Source organism: Tiliqua scincoides, chromosome 2 (genome assembly GCF_035046505.1).
Source record: "Tiliqua scincoides isolate rTilSci1 chromosome 2, rTilSci1.hap2, whole genome shotgun sequence".
Taxonomy (NCBI): Eukaryota; Metazoa; Chordata; class Lepidosauria; order Squamata; family Scincidae; genus Tiliqua; species Tiliqua scincoides.
Window position 1 is genome coordinate 188,118,065 of NC_089822.1, and position 15,881 is coordinate 188,133,945.

General features: G+C 39.9%; 1 protein-coding gene across 4 annotated transcripts in view; it reads right to left on the reverse strand.

Annotated features, from left to right (window-relative positions):
* Positions 1-4,376: 4,376 nt before the first annotated feature.
* The window catches only part of MACROH2A1 (macroH2A.1 histone), a 63,256-nt gene continuing 51,751 nt past the window's right edge, over positions 4,377-15,881 (reverse strand). For 3 of the 4 annotated variants that reach the window (XM_066613909.1, XM_066613907.1, XM_066613908.1), the window contains 4 exons: positions 14,497-14,587; positions 9,446-9,535; positions 7,716-7,890; positions 4,377-5,066 (listed from right to left, as the gene is read on the reverse strand). In XM_066613909.1, coding sequence (XP_066470006.1) covers positions 4,901-5,066; positions 7,716-7,890; positions 9,446-9,535; positions 14,497-14,587 — 522 coding nt within the window. In that variant the 3' untranslated portion in view covers positions 4,377-4,900. The remainder of the gene's footprint in view (positions 5,067-7,715; positions 7,891-9,445; positions 9,536-14,496; positions 14,588-15,881) is intronic. The other variant, XM_066613910.1, reaches the window with a different exon arrangement.

The window sequence follows — 15,881 nt, forward strand, 5'->3', positions numbered from 1 at the left end:
ATCAATGGTATACAGGCTGGGCACTCCTCATCTGGAATTCCAAAATCCAGAATATTTTGAAAATCGTACTCTTTTTTTTAGCATAGATATGACTTTAAAAGTTTTTTTTGACTTTTGGTGTACCGCAAGGAGTTGATCAGCATAGCACAATGCATGCACAGACATTAAAAAACTTTTTAACTGTTTTGCACACCCACCAGCACTGCGCAAGGTGCATGGAGAGGCCTAAGACTGCATAGAAGGCGCCACTGAACCAGGCAAACACCTCAGGGGGCCTTGCGGGGGTGATGAGGTGGAGCCAGGGACCTCACCCACACTGGACAGCACAGAGCACCGCCAACAGTAAGTTATTCTTTGCATATTCAGTACAGTATTCCAAAATCCAGAAAAATCCAAAATCTGGGACGCTTCTAGTCTCAAGCATTCTGGATACAGGATACTCAACCGGTATTGGCCATAAAGAAGCTCTTTTGTCTAGATTTAGATGGCACACTGATGCTCCAAACAGGCTGGTAAAATTTGGAAACCAGCCTTTTAAATCAATCTTCCTTGTACCCACTTGTTTTGCTTTCTTATCTGATATTTCATGAGGCACTGATAAAATACTTTAAGCCAAGAGTTACCTTTACATCTATTCATCAGCACTAGGAATTTGCTTTTGAAATGCAACATGAAGTTCTCAGATTGCTGAATTCTGGACTCATAGTAAATGCTACCAGGTTTCTCTGTGCTTGTGTGAAATCATGGAATACACACAGTTCCAATTAAATTGTGCCGTGGCATTGCTAGGGGGGTGCAGGGGGTGCAGCCTGCACCAGGTGATGTGCACCAGGGGCAAGTGAAATTGCTAAAATCACGGTTTGTAGGAATAATAGCATCATATTATATCGTAGTGTAAACAAGACATGCAATGCTTCAATTACAATCATTTTGTCAAAGTTAGTTGATGTACCAAACTGGTGTTTGGTTTATAGTGGTTAATAGGAGAACAGGAGGCACCTTGCAGTTGGTATTCATCTTCAGGTTCTCTGTGCTCTGCTTCCCTTTCCCAGGAGAAGGAAGAACTACTGCTGTTAAGAGTGTGCATTTGTGTGCAATAGGGTGAATATGGTTCATTCATTCCAAAATGAGAAACCAAAGGTCTACATGAATAACAAATGGGTTTCTCATTCATTAGATGCTGCTGGCCTTGTACCAAGTTCATCTAGGTCAGTGTTATCAACACAGGATGGCAGCAGACCTCCAGAGTATCAGACAGGGTTTGTAGGATTTTTTCCAGCCTAACCTGAAGATGCTCCCAGGGATTTGAACCTGGGATTTTCTTCTGAATAGAAAGCATGTGCCCTGGCATTGAGCAATGGCCATTTCCAATTCATAGAATCACTGAATGTTGAGTTGTGTTTGTTTTTAAATAATAGGTCAACAGGCAAGTGATGTGGATGCTGGTGAACCTGTTGATATTCTATATCTGGATTTTCAGAAGGCATTTGACACATTCCTCACCCAGGACTCCTGGGAAAACTCCACAGTCAGGTAATAAGAGAGCAGGTCCTCTTCTTGATTAGGAACTGGTTGAAGACCAAGAAAAAGAATATAGTGTCAATGGGCAATTTTCACAGTGGAGAGAGGTGAAAAGTGGTATGCCTCAAGGACTGGTCTTGGGACCAGTACATTTCAATTTGTTCATAAATGACTTGGAGTTGGGGATAAGCAGCAAGGTGTCCAAGTTTGTGAATGACACTAAACTTTTCCAGGTAGTGAAGACCAGAAGGGATTGTAAAGAGCTCCAAAAGGATCTCTCCAGGAGAGAATGGGCAACAAAATGGCAGATCAATGTAAGGAAGTGTAATGTAATGCACACTAAGGCTAGAAATCAAAATTTCACATATAGGCTAATGCGTTCAGAGCTGACTGTGATGGATCAGGAGAGAGATCTTGGGGTGTTGGTGGACAGCTCACATCTACCCAATGAGCAGCAGCTGTGAACAAAGCCAATTCCATGTTTGGGATCATTAATCCATTCTGTGCTGCATGCCATTGAAGAGACAGAAGGCATATATTTAGTCCTGCTGCCATGACTCTGATTTTATGTTTTTTATTGTGCTGGTTTTTGTTGTTTCTATCATTTTAAAGGTTGCTATTGTTGTTTATAAATTATCTCAGGCACCTCCCTCTTTTTTATTCCATAAAAAATAAATCAAAGTAATAAAATATGTAACTTTAAATATTAAATAAATATAAATATTATTAAATATTGTATTTCAAAAAAATAAAGTTGTTGAATACCTTTTACAGTGTGAGGGATAAAATACTCTCTATAATGTTGGTTTATTTAACTGTAACTTCAGTTGCAGAATTCTGGGCTGGATAAGAACATTTGTTTTTCATTAACTGTCTCAAAAAAAGATGCAACAGGGCATTCAGTCATTTCACAATTCTGACATCCAATACTACGGTCTAGTTTCAAATTTTCACACCCACAGCATTTTCCTTGCAAACAACATATGGCATCTAATTCTCCATTTGTATTAAGGAGAGCCCAGATATAATGTCCATATGAAAAATGCTGACAAACTAAACTGGGTGTATTACAGGAAAAATTCCAAACCAGTAAGTACTGTTTTCCAGAGTTCTCACAATCCTTCTACTGACATCTAGTGGAGTTTGTGGAAAATGCACTTACAGGGGGTATATACAACATGAAAAACCCCATCCTTTTAAAAAGTAATCTTTAAAATGTTTGGTGTGACTATTAATGGAAAGAAGTGAGTTGGTATCCTGGATCTAGATCATGGAGGTATTCATTATTCAAATCTTAATTATTTGAAGATAGTCTATTTCATATAAAAAGTGTAAGATTCAACAATATTCTGACATAATCCCCCTCCCCCCAAAAAAACACTTCGCAGGAATTAAGCAATACAAGGTGAGACCCTAAGACACTGATCTGATAAGAGAAATATTTCCACCCAGGTTCTGACATCATTTATGAAATTATTTCCACTGATTTCAGAGAGTTTCAAAACAAGTCAAAATTGGATAGAAGCAATTCAACGGATCCTCCAAAATAGCTTGAAGAAAGGGCTCAGTAATCAATAAGGAGCGTGCCACTGCACATCCATTTTCTTTATGCCTGTGGAAAGAATCATCTCCTGTTATCTGTCCTCAGCGTCTGGTAGTCACAGGCACAAAGAACAAAATGTACATGAAGCAGTATTTTCTGAAAGCTCATTCTGAGGATGGGTTAGATTGCTTTGATTTGGTTTTATTCAGAAATTAACTGAACTTGCCACTTAATTCTTATGTTCTTATCTACTCTCTACAATCAATCCATCAATTTTTAAACTAGATGTTGTGTTTATGTTATTAATACAAACAAACTTTACTGGGGGGGGGGCACATAATGAAGCACATAATGCTTCCATGAAGCACACTCCAAGAATGGAAAGAGAATTCCGCTTGCATGAGCAGAAAGGGCCTTTTGCATGAGTGGAATGCTTCTTCTGTTCTCAGAGGAAGCTTGCATTCATGCACTTCTATTCACAGCAGTGTCATTCTGGCTGCAACCCTAGAATGCAAGCATATGACATTTCAGAATGCAAGCATATTACCACAAGTCTTTGATGAAGAAAAAAATATAGCATGACTTAGCTACAATTTTAGTATCAAATCTCCCTACTAGTAAGTAGCCTTTGCAACTAAGGGCCCAATTCTGTCCAACTTTCCAACGCTGACGCAATCATGCCAACGGGGTATGGGCTGCTGTTGTGGGGCGCAGTCATGGAGCCCTCCTCAAGGTAAGGGAGCATTTGTTCCCATACCTTAGGGCTGCATTGAGACTGAGAAACTTGGATAGGATTGGGATATGATAGGTTTGCATTGAGAAATTTGGATAGGATTGGGCTGTAATACTGTTTTAGGGCCCAACCCTAACCAACATTCCAGCACTGATGCCGCCCCAAGATAAGGGATCCCTACCTTGAGGAGGCCTCTGTGACTGCCCATCCCCACTGCAGGATGCAGTGCACTCCCCATTGGCATGGCTGCATCGGTGCTGGAATATTGAATAGGATTGGGTCTTTAGGCTGTCAGGCCCTTGATCCATCTAGTTCAGTATCATCTTCTCTGACTTCCAGCAGCTCTTCAAATAGGGATTTTGTCCAACCCCATCTGAACGTGCCAGGGATTGAACCTGAGACTCCTGCATGCTGGAAGTTGCTAAATGATCATAGAAATGCACTGCACATTTTCATATACGTACTTAATAAATGGGCAATTGTACAGAAACACAAGTGCATTTTTGATCATGCAAATCAAGATTGGGATGATGGTGCATGTCTGTCAAGAGGCTTAAAAACTCAAAATACACCAGTGAGAACATTTCGAACATTTTACTAAATCAATTCACACAAATTCAAAATTGCAAATATAATTAAGGACAACAGTATTCTTTTCTTCTCAAAGTCATCATTAAGACAAGAAGTAAACGCAAATTAGGTCTGTTGCATCTTTTTTTTCTTTAAAAAATGAGAAAGGAACATCACTCAATAAAAGCACCACAACACAGTTACAAAATAGGGTCTGCCGGTTTCTTTCACAAATAAAAGACTATGTACTGCTAACAACTTTCTGCATCAATCCATACTTCATTAAAATAAAACTATAAAATCTCCTAGATTACACTAAATTCAGACAATGCCTGGAATACAGTGCATTAACAGCAGTAATGCCAACTATCAGTGCCAACATAAAAACATTTTAGAAAGTCAAAAAAAGCCCCACCTTTATTCCCCTAGATGAGCAAAATTTAAAATAAGGGGCGCTCTGTTTCACAATGAGGAATTAAGAATTTGAGGGGGAGGGGAGGGGTAAAGAGGCTGGTATGGTTTGCTTTCTAGGCTTAGTTGGCATCTAACTTAGCCATTTCTTGCACATAGATCCCTATACTCTCACTATCAAAGAGCACAAAATACACTGTCTTGATTGAAGAGGACATTGTTGACACAAAATAGCTGGAAATGGCTTTCAGGATCAGCTGGGCAGCAGTCTGTTTCGGAAAACCGTTCCTATAGGAGAATATAGGGAGAAAATAAAGGAGATTATATTGGATAAATAATTGACAATTCCTATTGTCATCCTCTTCCAAAAAAATCCAAAATGAATCACCTTGTATGTAATACATTACAATCTATAAACCAGGCTTGTAGCAAAGTGCTCAAATTTCAAATTCCAAGGAAAAATCAGGTATGTAAAAAAAAACAAAAAACATAAATCCAAAAGGTAGAATTCACTGGATTTCCTGGAGGACTACCTCCCTCTTTTTTCTACAAGTGAGCAAAAAATGGGGGAGGGAGATTGGTTCTTGCTTACTGAATTGGACAGCAGGGTACAATGCAGAAGGCAGTAACCACTAACAACTCACCTGCCAGAGAGGAGGGAGAGAAGAATAAAGTGTTGTGGGCACCTTAGTGTCACCCCTGGCAAACTGGTCATTTAGGGGTACCACAGCCTTTAGCAAGCCTCTGGCCCACAATGTGACATTCTCAACAAAACCTATGGAAGAATATGTGAAGGGAAACTGTGGCCCAGGACACAGAACAAACCTGTTGACTTCATGAAGGTTTCTGAAACTGCTCTTTATAATGGAAGAATGCAAACAGCAAAACAATGGACTCCAATTGTTCTTACCCTTTAGCTTAACTCATTTTTGCCCAGCTCACAGGTGTACACATTTGGTCCCTGTTGCGTATATGCAACATTGGACAGAAATGGCTTAAAGTGGAAGATACATTATTACTAGTTCCATAACACACTAGGAAGTCCCTGTTTCATGGGAGCCAGTATACAAAGTACAATATTGAACTCACAGTGGTATGTAATTTTTACTGTATTTTCAGACAAGCCACCACCAGGAAATTGTCTGGAAAAGTATAGCAAGCCTGGGGCACTCTCAGTAGGAATCTCTTCGTAAGGATGGATTGAAGTGCTTTTTCTCAAGTTGCAGTTACACAGAATATATAGGAATGTGTGTATTAGGTAATGTAAGAACAGGGGTTGGATTTGGGGTGGGGGGAGGTAAGGAAGCAGTGAAAATGCTAGTTGGATCTCCAGTGCTGAAATTCTACAGAAATGAAGTTGGATGATTCAATGGGAAAGACCCCTAACCATTGCACTTAGGACTTGGTATACAGAACATGCAACTCCTTTTACCAAGGCTCATCCTACAAATTTGGTCAGTACAAGTTAAATTTAGCAGAGCATCTGGCACACTAAATGCTATAAACGGGCTACCCCTTCCTGCTAAAAAATATATTAAAAATATTTATTTGAATCACCCCCATGTAAACCCATTCTTTAGTCATAAAAGTGAACAGAGCTGTTTATATAGGTTTATTGAGTAGTGTCTGCTTGACAGATGTCTATTCCAGAACAGCTGTGTACATGTGCTAGATTTGCTAGCCCTAGAAATGTTTCATGTTTTAAGAACTTTTTCCCAACTTCCTTAAACTTGCAAAATACCACAAATTAGGATGAGTGTCTTATGCTTCAAAGGAACAAATTTTAATTTAATGAACCACCCTAATTCATATTAAACTCCTCCCTATCACAACCAATGTAGTCCTAACAAATGCTAAAAGATTGTCCTCTTTTTCCACTGCTTTATTTATAAAAGCTGAGACCTTACTGGCATAAACCAACCACACACACTGGAGAAAATGTCTCTGTGAAGCAGTCAACAGCTAGACTAACAAAGCTTTGAAAAGCAATGTACTACCTAGAAAAAAATGCTAGCATTAACATAATCAATCAAGGAAACAGCATGACCATATTCAACAGACTGTTGTCTCTGCAAATACTCTTTGCTTCATGCATACTATCAATATTCAGTTATGCTGATTGTTGCCTACAATGATACAGCTCTTTCAATATAAGATGTAAAGGTATGTGCATGATCTCAATGGTGGAAGTGGGCAGGAAGTAGGCATTGTGACAGTGAAGTGCTAGGTAAATTCTGGCAGAAAAGGGAATGTAATCCATTGTTATTGCTGCTTGAAATGAAAACCTATCAGTTGCAATATGTAACATGCACCATGTGATTTCACCTGTCATTGAAATACAGTATTTCTTGAAGCAGTAATAGTAAATGATTGAAAACTTGTGTATCACAATAGCTTGACCATATTCCAATGAGCAGTGGGTTCCTTAAAAGATCTGGTGAAGAAAGACATTCTGCAGACATGCCTTCTCACATAATTTTTCTGTAGTGGGACAAAATTATGGCTTTTGAATGGTGTCTTTCTTCAAAACTCTTAAATGGACAAACTATCCCGTGTAGAAAATAGCTGCCCTATATACAGTACTTCACATCCTACTTTTTAACAAGGGACATACAGGGAACCAACTCCACTCCAACTATGGTTACCTTCCTTGATCACATGAAGAAGGCACCAGCAGCCAGGACAGGGAGTGATAAGGACTGTTCCAGCTTGTACTTGCCTTCAATAAATGATGTGAGTACTGGGATGGATCTCTAATCCCTGTTTAGTTTGGCTTGCTAGAAAATGGCAGCCTTGTTCACTGATTCCACAAGCAAGAAGAAATTACAGAAGGGACATAAATAGAACAGGAAAATGCAACTTAATTAGCATGAAGGGAATGAGAGAATAGGCGGGACATGCTGTTTTTTGGTCACAAGTTTGATAGACCAACCTTACCTGCCACTTCCAATGGAAGGAAATGCAATTGATTTCAGCTTCTTCTCATCTGCCAGAGCTAAGCAGTTCTTCACTGTTTTTTCTAACAGCTCTTCACATTTGTCTGCACCCCAACTTGGGCTATTGCAATGGATCACAAACTTAGCAGGCAATCCATGGCCTGCGCTAACAGCAGCTGGTTGGAAAGAGAAGGCAAAACACTGATGGTTTAAATCAGCTTCAGATTTTGAAAAATGCAAATATGATTAAAGGCTTAACCTATCAAGGCCTTGTGCTGCCACAACTATTGTTCTGGTGTGAAAAGCCTGGTATGAAAGCCAGGCTACAGTTGCACACTGCCAGGCTACTGCTACAAATAATGAGGGGCACAGTGAATGTGACAGCAGCTCCAGGAGACTCCACAAGTGCTAGTAAGTTGGCAGCGGGGGTGGACCATGGGCAGGGAGGGGGGAGTAACAGGGCATTCTGGGGGAGGAACTGGGGGATATGTCAGTGGATCCAGCGGAAACGACTTGTGCCCAGACCCTAACTCTGAAACCCCTCCCCAGAAAGCCCCCTGGTTCTCCTAGAATCTACGCCAGCAAAATGGGTGCATAGCTCTGAGGAAATTCATAGATGATCAGGTAGGCTGCATGTGTTTTGCAGATAATGTGAATTAGGTTAAGGTAGTACATTACGTTAAGGATGAATGGGGATACCAGGAACAATGGATGTGGCTCAGAATTTATGTTCAAGGAACTCTTCTCAATCATATGAGCACCAAGTTGTGAAACAAAATTCCATATTAGTTTTTTCCACTTTAAATATTTGAGATTAGCCCCCAACATTCGCTGTATGTTCATTAAGAGCCTTGTGTATCTAACAACACTATACTTGGTCGCTTATACAAAATACAATGGAATGCTGAATCAGCATAATGGATAGGTTAAAACTAACAGTGTAATTCTAATTTGCACTAGAACAGGCAGACTAACATGCCTGTGCTGTATCCAGTGCAAGTTTGGAGCTGACTGTGGGCCAGCCTGGGGCAAGGGGAAATAAGTCCCCTTACCCTGGCTAACACCGCAGCAGCCCCAATGGTGCTACTTGGATCCGCACCACCTACAGAGATGGCACAAATTTGAGCAGACCAGAGCTGCCTAGGGCTGTCTGGGAATGAGGCTAGGATATGGCATAAGTGCCAGATCCTGGCCCCGCCTTCCCACAGGCCTGCCCACTCTCTCCCCACCCTGAAACACCTCCTCCCTGCCTCCTCCCAACGTCCTCCCCCCCCGACGCTCACGCCGGCCTGGAAAGGCCGACACCAACTCACCTGTCCACAGACCCGTGGTGGTATGGAGAGGCTAGCTCATGACCTTGCACTGGCCTCCCCAACTTGAATGGACATGCAAAAGTGCTTTACAGCACATTTACAACCCTCCTCGGCTGGCGCAAGGGACTTGTGCTGCCCTAAGGGTGCTTTAGGATTGCTTCCTAAGTGTGCAATATAATTTTGTTCCCCATTCCCCATATTATTACATTTTCTTTAAAATGGACTTCATATTCTCTTCTAACAGAGTACTTAAAACAAGCCTGGAAAGCTGTCTTGACAGAATTCTCGCAAACAGCTTGGCACAAAAAGACTTGGCCTTCTGTAATCTTAGAAGAATAAATTTCAGACAAGCCCAAGCTTCAGTCTATTGCACAAATAGACATTCAGTCCCCACATCTTTCACAGATTGAAACTGCACCTCCTGCTGTGTCCAATGGTCCATTCTTTTTGCGAAGTTCAACAATGGCCTCCAGGAACTCTTTTCCGCCTTTCTTCTCCAAAGTGCTCCCTGTGCAAGGACAGAGTTGTGAATGCTCTACATCCAAGATGTCATTCATCACTGCAGACAAGTCATACATCATAGATTTCTCTGACCAAATTTTTGGGGACTGCAAAGTAAGATCTAAACCTTTGGTGACTAGTCCAGAAATAATGATTCTCTCTCCCCCTCTTTTTATTTTTTTTAATGGTTACCATCCCACATATTTTTATCCTATTCTAAAATACGTTCTGATACAATTCTCAATGTCAACCAGCAGGGCAGTGATATTTCTAGCTGCTTCCTCTGCATCAGGTCATGAACAGTGTTCCAGAGAACATATTAATTCAGTGGCACTTTGTTAATGAATCAATTCTTTCCCTTAGCGGACATGTTCCCCTTTCACTTACAGATTGCTTGAAAGACAAGTTTGCCATAAGAAGAACTTGGAAACTCACCTCTTCTTCATCCCTGACCCCAACAGGTGGCCCCCGGGAGTGAAACAGTCTTGTGAGTGCAGCGGGCTGCTTTACTTGACAACTGCCCAGCTTGTTGAACCACCTTTAACCAAGAGGAAGAGCCTCAGTAATAAGGAGATTCTCTAGGAAACATATTCCTCCACTGAACTGCTTAAGTGCAGCTAAAGAAGCTTAACAGTGCTGCTCTGTGAGGATGGGAGCTGCATTATAGTTTACATTACAGTTGGAGAGTTACACAAAGGCACTAAATGGTTTAGATCTTATTTTGCAGCTTTGCTTTCATTCAGAAATAGAAGTAGCCCAAAATGTTTACTCCTAATTAAGCACCAAACCACACTGCGTTTTGCTTAATAATTGTACAAGAAGCAAGGCAAGGCAAAGGGACATTAACACTGGATTGATTTTGGATTGAGAAAGTTATTTTGCAAATTGTTCCTGAAGCCTAATCATAATCATATTTTATTTTGTGTGAAATGATTTCACTTTAGTAATAAGGATAAGAGGAGTGGGGACGAACAGACAGATGGGATACACTGCAGTTTCTGATGGAAGTGCACATATTATATGCTCAGTGAAATACATGGGCTCCTGTATCAAAGCAGAGCTATTGAGGCTGTACTCCATTTTACATCACAGATTAATCTTGGCAGAATGCTAGGAAGATATTAATTCTAACATGTAAGAGACATGCAATAGGCTTAAACTAAGTGCACTATCACATAATCTTTAGAAATAATTAGCTCAGTGTGAATTTTGTATGCATTCAAATTCTGGAAGACTGGTCTTTGTCCTTTGAAGAGCAATACATTCATAACAGTAATCTCAGTTAGCAAAGAAAATGGATTAGGGGCAAATGTTTCTATCAAACTATTATAAAGCTAAACTGGGCTTGGATAGGAGACTGACAGGGGGCTGTGGAACAATGGAAAGTTTCCTGAAGGAAGAGCAGGACTTCATACAGCTAAGTATTTTTACATGGCTGAGATAAATGATGATCTCTGCAGTAACTGAAGAAAATCGCCATAAGAATGTTTCTGGGATCAGCAGCACTCAGGGAATCTAATTGAGAATTCTGGCGCCAAAAAGCAGAGGGCAAACAGACCTCCAGCAAGTTTGTCTAGATCTATTCCTGAAAAAAAGATCCCATTGGTCGGGATTTAATGGTCTGTAGGCCTGGATTCTATACATTTATTACAAAAGTGGGAAGTGACTAGAACATACATCTTCACTTCACTAAGAATTACCTAAAAATGAATGGATGGCTGATTCCAGGAACATACAGCTTATGATGCCTATTGCCTCATAAGAAGGCTATTTTCTGTGATTAATTTAAAAAGCCTATTTCCTAAATTTAATACAGGTATTTCCTCCCCCCCCCCCCACCCAATGGTTTGCTTTGGTTCACCAAGTCTGCATTTATTGAGCACTGCTGCTGAATTGTTATTTTTTAAAACTTTTATTTTTAAAAACTCCATGAAATAACTATTTTCATCATTTAATTCTCCCTCTCCAGTTAATATCTACATGCATTAGTATCAACGAAGCTTCAAGATATTTTGGTGCCTACAGCTGAAAAGTCGTCGCCTCCACGGAATAAATATAATAAATGAAATAATCTGCTACTATTTAAAGATACCTCAAAGTCTGCCAACCTTTATAGAGATTTTGATTTTGTTTAGATTAGCTTAATCTAGTGTCACAGCTGTATTAATGCACTGTTAGCTGTAGCAAAATAATGCAATGCTGTATTGCTTAACCCTCTACACTGCATTAGCCGGGGTTTTATTAAATATTCTGCATCGTAACTTCCAGGTTAGTGGTTTCTTGCTCACAGGCATAAATATATGTGTTACTCCCACAGAATAGTCATTATTTCATGCTGTCAAAGCAGGCATTGGGATAATGGTGATAACGGCACAGGCAGAAACCCAAGTTTGTGAAATTTGCAAGATATTCCTCCTATCTGTTTATATATACTGCTGTTAGAAAGGCCTGCATATGGATAATCATATGGTTAATCATTTGAAGCTAAGCATGTGTGCACTTCTATTCTTTCTTCCAGCAGTCAAAGGCGAATAGAAGATCAAATGCTACTAAATGGAACAACCCAGGTTTTATTTAAGAGTCTTCCCACCCAAATCAGAGATCTGATATAAAAGGATGTTTTTATAATACGCTTTCAAACATCTGCTTGAAGATTTTAGAAACACTGTTTTAAGATACAGGTGTATTTTGCTTGGACTGCTCTGTATGCAATTTTGCAAAAGCCATTTAGGTCATGTTCAAAAGACTCATGTGTCTTTTGAACCTGTGGGGAAAAGTAATGTGGGAAGACGCCCCAGAAAGCTAATGAAAAATTGTATGTTTTCTAAAGTGACATACAGGGAAGTAGCTCAAAACTGTCTAAAGATGCACATATGCAAGCCACACATTTGACTACTTGGAAGTTTCAGAGATATGGACTCTCACCTTTAGAAAGTATGTGAGAAACAGCTGGACTTTTTATAAACAGAAGCCGATTCAATGAAAAAATGGGTCACCATCTAGAACAGGGGTGCTCACACTTTTTTGGCTCGAGAGCTACTTTGAAACCCAGCAAGGCCCGGAGATCTACCAGGGGGGAAGGAAGCATCTGACAGACACCCCCTTTAATGTATGGAGCCCTTGCTGGAGTCTAGTCAGTCAGTTTTGTTGCTGCATGCCTGAAGAGCAGCTAAAGTGTCAGGTTCAGTGTCAGTTTAGTGTCAGCTAAATATGTCAGTTTCGTCTAGTCACTAGACGAAACTGACATATTAACAGTTTGGAGAGACAGGGCTCCGCGATCTACTCATTTTGCCTCGCGATCTACCTATTGAGCACCCCTATTGAGCATGATTCTAGAAGACATGTTTCTAGTCTTAGAAAAACACCTCGCATCTGAATGTCTTCTTTCTTTCATCCACTGGGTAACTATCATTTCATCAATCCATACATTTTTAAAAGGGTGAATTGTAGTCTATTCTCACTGTTGCCAAATAAGCCAAGTAGGCCATCAAACCATCAACATTTTGCTTTAGGGGCTAATACATATATCTGATTAAAAAATGGGGATATTGGATCTAGTTCCAGAATACTCAGGCCTATTACAGCTCAAATCTTTAAAAAATGAGGACTTTGTATTAACACAAGAGGTTATACCCATAGTATAAACCCATATGGCTTAAGACACATTTTCCCCATTCTGGGAATTAAAGTTTTGTAAAAGTACCTGTGTTAGAGCTTTCTATATCCCCTTACAGAACTACGATTTCCAGGGCCCCATGGAGACAGGGAATGACCATCATTCCATTGTTTAAATCCTGTAGATATGCCCAAAGAACCCAAACAGCTGTGATCCCCTTACCAGACACACATAATTTCTGCACTACTATCCTTGTCATTTTTGTACTGGCACTGTATATAAACAGTAAGCACATTTTTGTCCTCATATCTGGCAATTAACCTCAGTGGTGCCTACACAGACAAGTCCCAACAAACCAACTGGATTATTAAATTGTGGATACAATTTAATAATTGTATCCACAATTTGTATCCAACTGGATACAAATTGTGATGATAAAGGCAGTGGTGGTAGGGGCAGCAGCTCCCCTCTTCTTTCTCCTGCAAAGGACTTGAGAATAATTTAGGGCTGCTGCAATTACAAGTCAAGCACATTGTCTGTTCGCAGGGACAAAGTTCCCACCTCTTAGGTGGCATTAGCCTAGCTCACCACTCCTATGGGAGCTGGCTTATGTCCATTCTGAGCATTTCTACCCACCTAAGAGAAGTCAGATAAGGATATTCAAGTGACACTTCCCTGATAATGGAGTGGAACAGGGACACCACTGAGCAGACTAAGGCAAAAGATTATTTGGGCTCTTGATTTCAGCTGTCGCAGGGTGAAGGCTAAGTATAACTGGGGCCTTCCCTTTCACTGGGGGTTGGAGAAGCTCTTTTATTTGTTGGGAGGTGTCTCAAGTAATTTGGCTAGGGAAGCTTAGCTAGATGTGTTAGCATTTATTAGTTTGCATGAGTCTGCCTCTCAGACTTTAAGGGTAATTGTATTTTATCCCAAGCAGCTCTCATTTCATCATCACTGTTTTTTATTTTGAATTCAAGCTTCTTTATTATTACTGATCACCTGCCTGGCTGCTTGCAACCAAGGCAGAACTTTGACAGTGCCCCAGGAAAGACTGTTGGGCCAGCACCCTACCAGAGAAATGAGCAGTGAGGTGGTACTGGGCATCCTGCTGGAGGTACCTATGCCCTCTTACTATTAAAAATTCCCAATCTGATGGCATCTCAACAAATCTGGGAAATTCAAGACATGACTTGTTTCTCAAGTGGATTTGGTTTTTAAATGTCCTGGTCTTTACTGGGTAGGACTGCTGGAAGTGAGAAAAGAATGCAGATCTGCAGAGCAGGGACAAGCTTGTTGCTGTTGATTGGTCATGCACACACATACAAACTCTGTGGCACTGAACTCTCCATTACCTACGTCACCACCGGTGTAGAAGTCAGAGTTTGTCGGGTGAACGACAGCATCACTGTCGATCGTGGCAATGTCAGCCTGAACAACTTGCAACTACAACAGGTAAACAAATGTACATCAAACATGTTGGTCAGAGACCCAGAACAGGATCTATACTTATGCATGTACCAACATCCTTGTCATCCTACCTTTCAGTTCCAAAATGTGTCATAAATAACAACATCATCCAAAATCCGTTTATAGGTGTGTATTGAGAAAGAGAGTGAGTAAAAAGAATGTAGATAATATATCAATTTTAACATTTGACCAATAGGACAAAGACATTGCAAGCACTTCAAAAAGTATCAAGAGCAGGTAGCCCCTGCATGACTTTGCAGAAACCTGTAAAATGGGATATCACAGAGCATGACGATAACATCAGCTAGTATATCTTTCATGAAGACATTCTGGGTTATCAAGTCCAACAAAGCAATTAGTTTTTCCATTTTAACATTTAACTAGCAAACCCTATTTGTAATTTTTTTTTTCCTGACTTTTTCCCATAGTGAATGTCCCAATTCTGGGGGTAAATTATGATCTGGCAATTTATGTGTTATGAATGCCTACTGAAATCAAAGAGTTGCTTTCCACTGAAAAAACGAGGCTTTAAAAGTCTTTAACATTGGCTGGATTAGGTCTGTTGGAATGCTTTGTCATTAGAAACAATGGATTTTAACCAGGCTAATAGAACTTGTGTGAAAGAGTTTTTGTTAATCTTTCATAAATGTTTGATAAGATTTTCTTTTGATAATTTATCATTTACAAATCTAAACATGTGTGTAACAAGATAAAGGAAAAATGCAATATACTGTGTAGCATCTCAAGTTCGTTGCTGTGATGAAAGAGTCCTTGCTCCAAAGGAAGAGACCATGTGAAGCCTGGTCTAAGATAATTATGTCTTTCCTTTCCATGAAATGAGCATGTTGTTAGCATTAAAGTCACTGTTTCATTAAGCAAATATGAAGTGTGATAAAACTAACAAATATGGAATAACAAACAGTTCCCTAACATTATCAAGATTGATAATTTTAAATATATACCCTTAGGTGACAAATAACATTTCTATCAAAGAAATAGTCAGCATGGACCCTCTGTTACAAGGTCAGCATGGATCCTCTGTTAAAACACTGTTATATTTATGTTTTGTATCATATTTAATGGGACAGGAAGTTGACTGAACTATCCTTGGAAAGCAGGAGAATCTCAGTTGATATTTATCTGTCTTTCTGAATGTCTATGCCTACTTTAACATTAATAAAAACTGAAACCTATTATCATGATGGAGAAACTACTTAGTTTGAAGGTCACTTGATGATACACACACACACACATATTTTTTAAAACTATT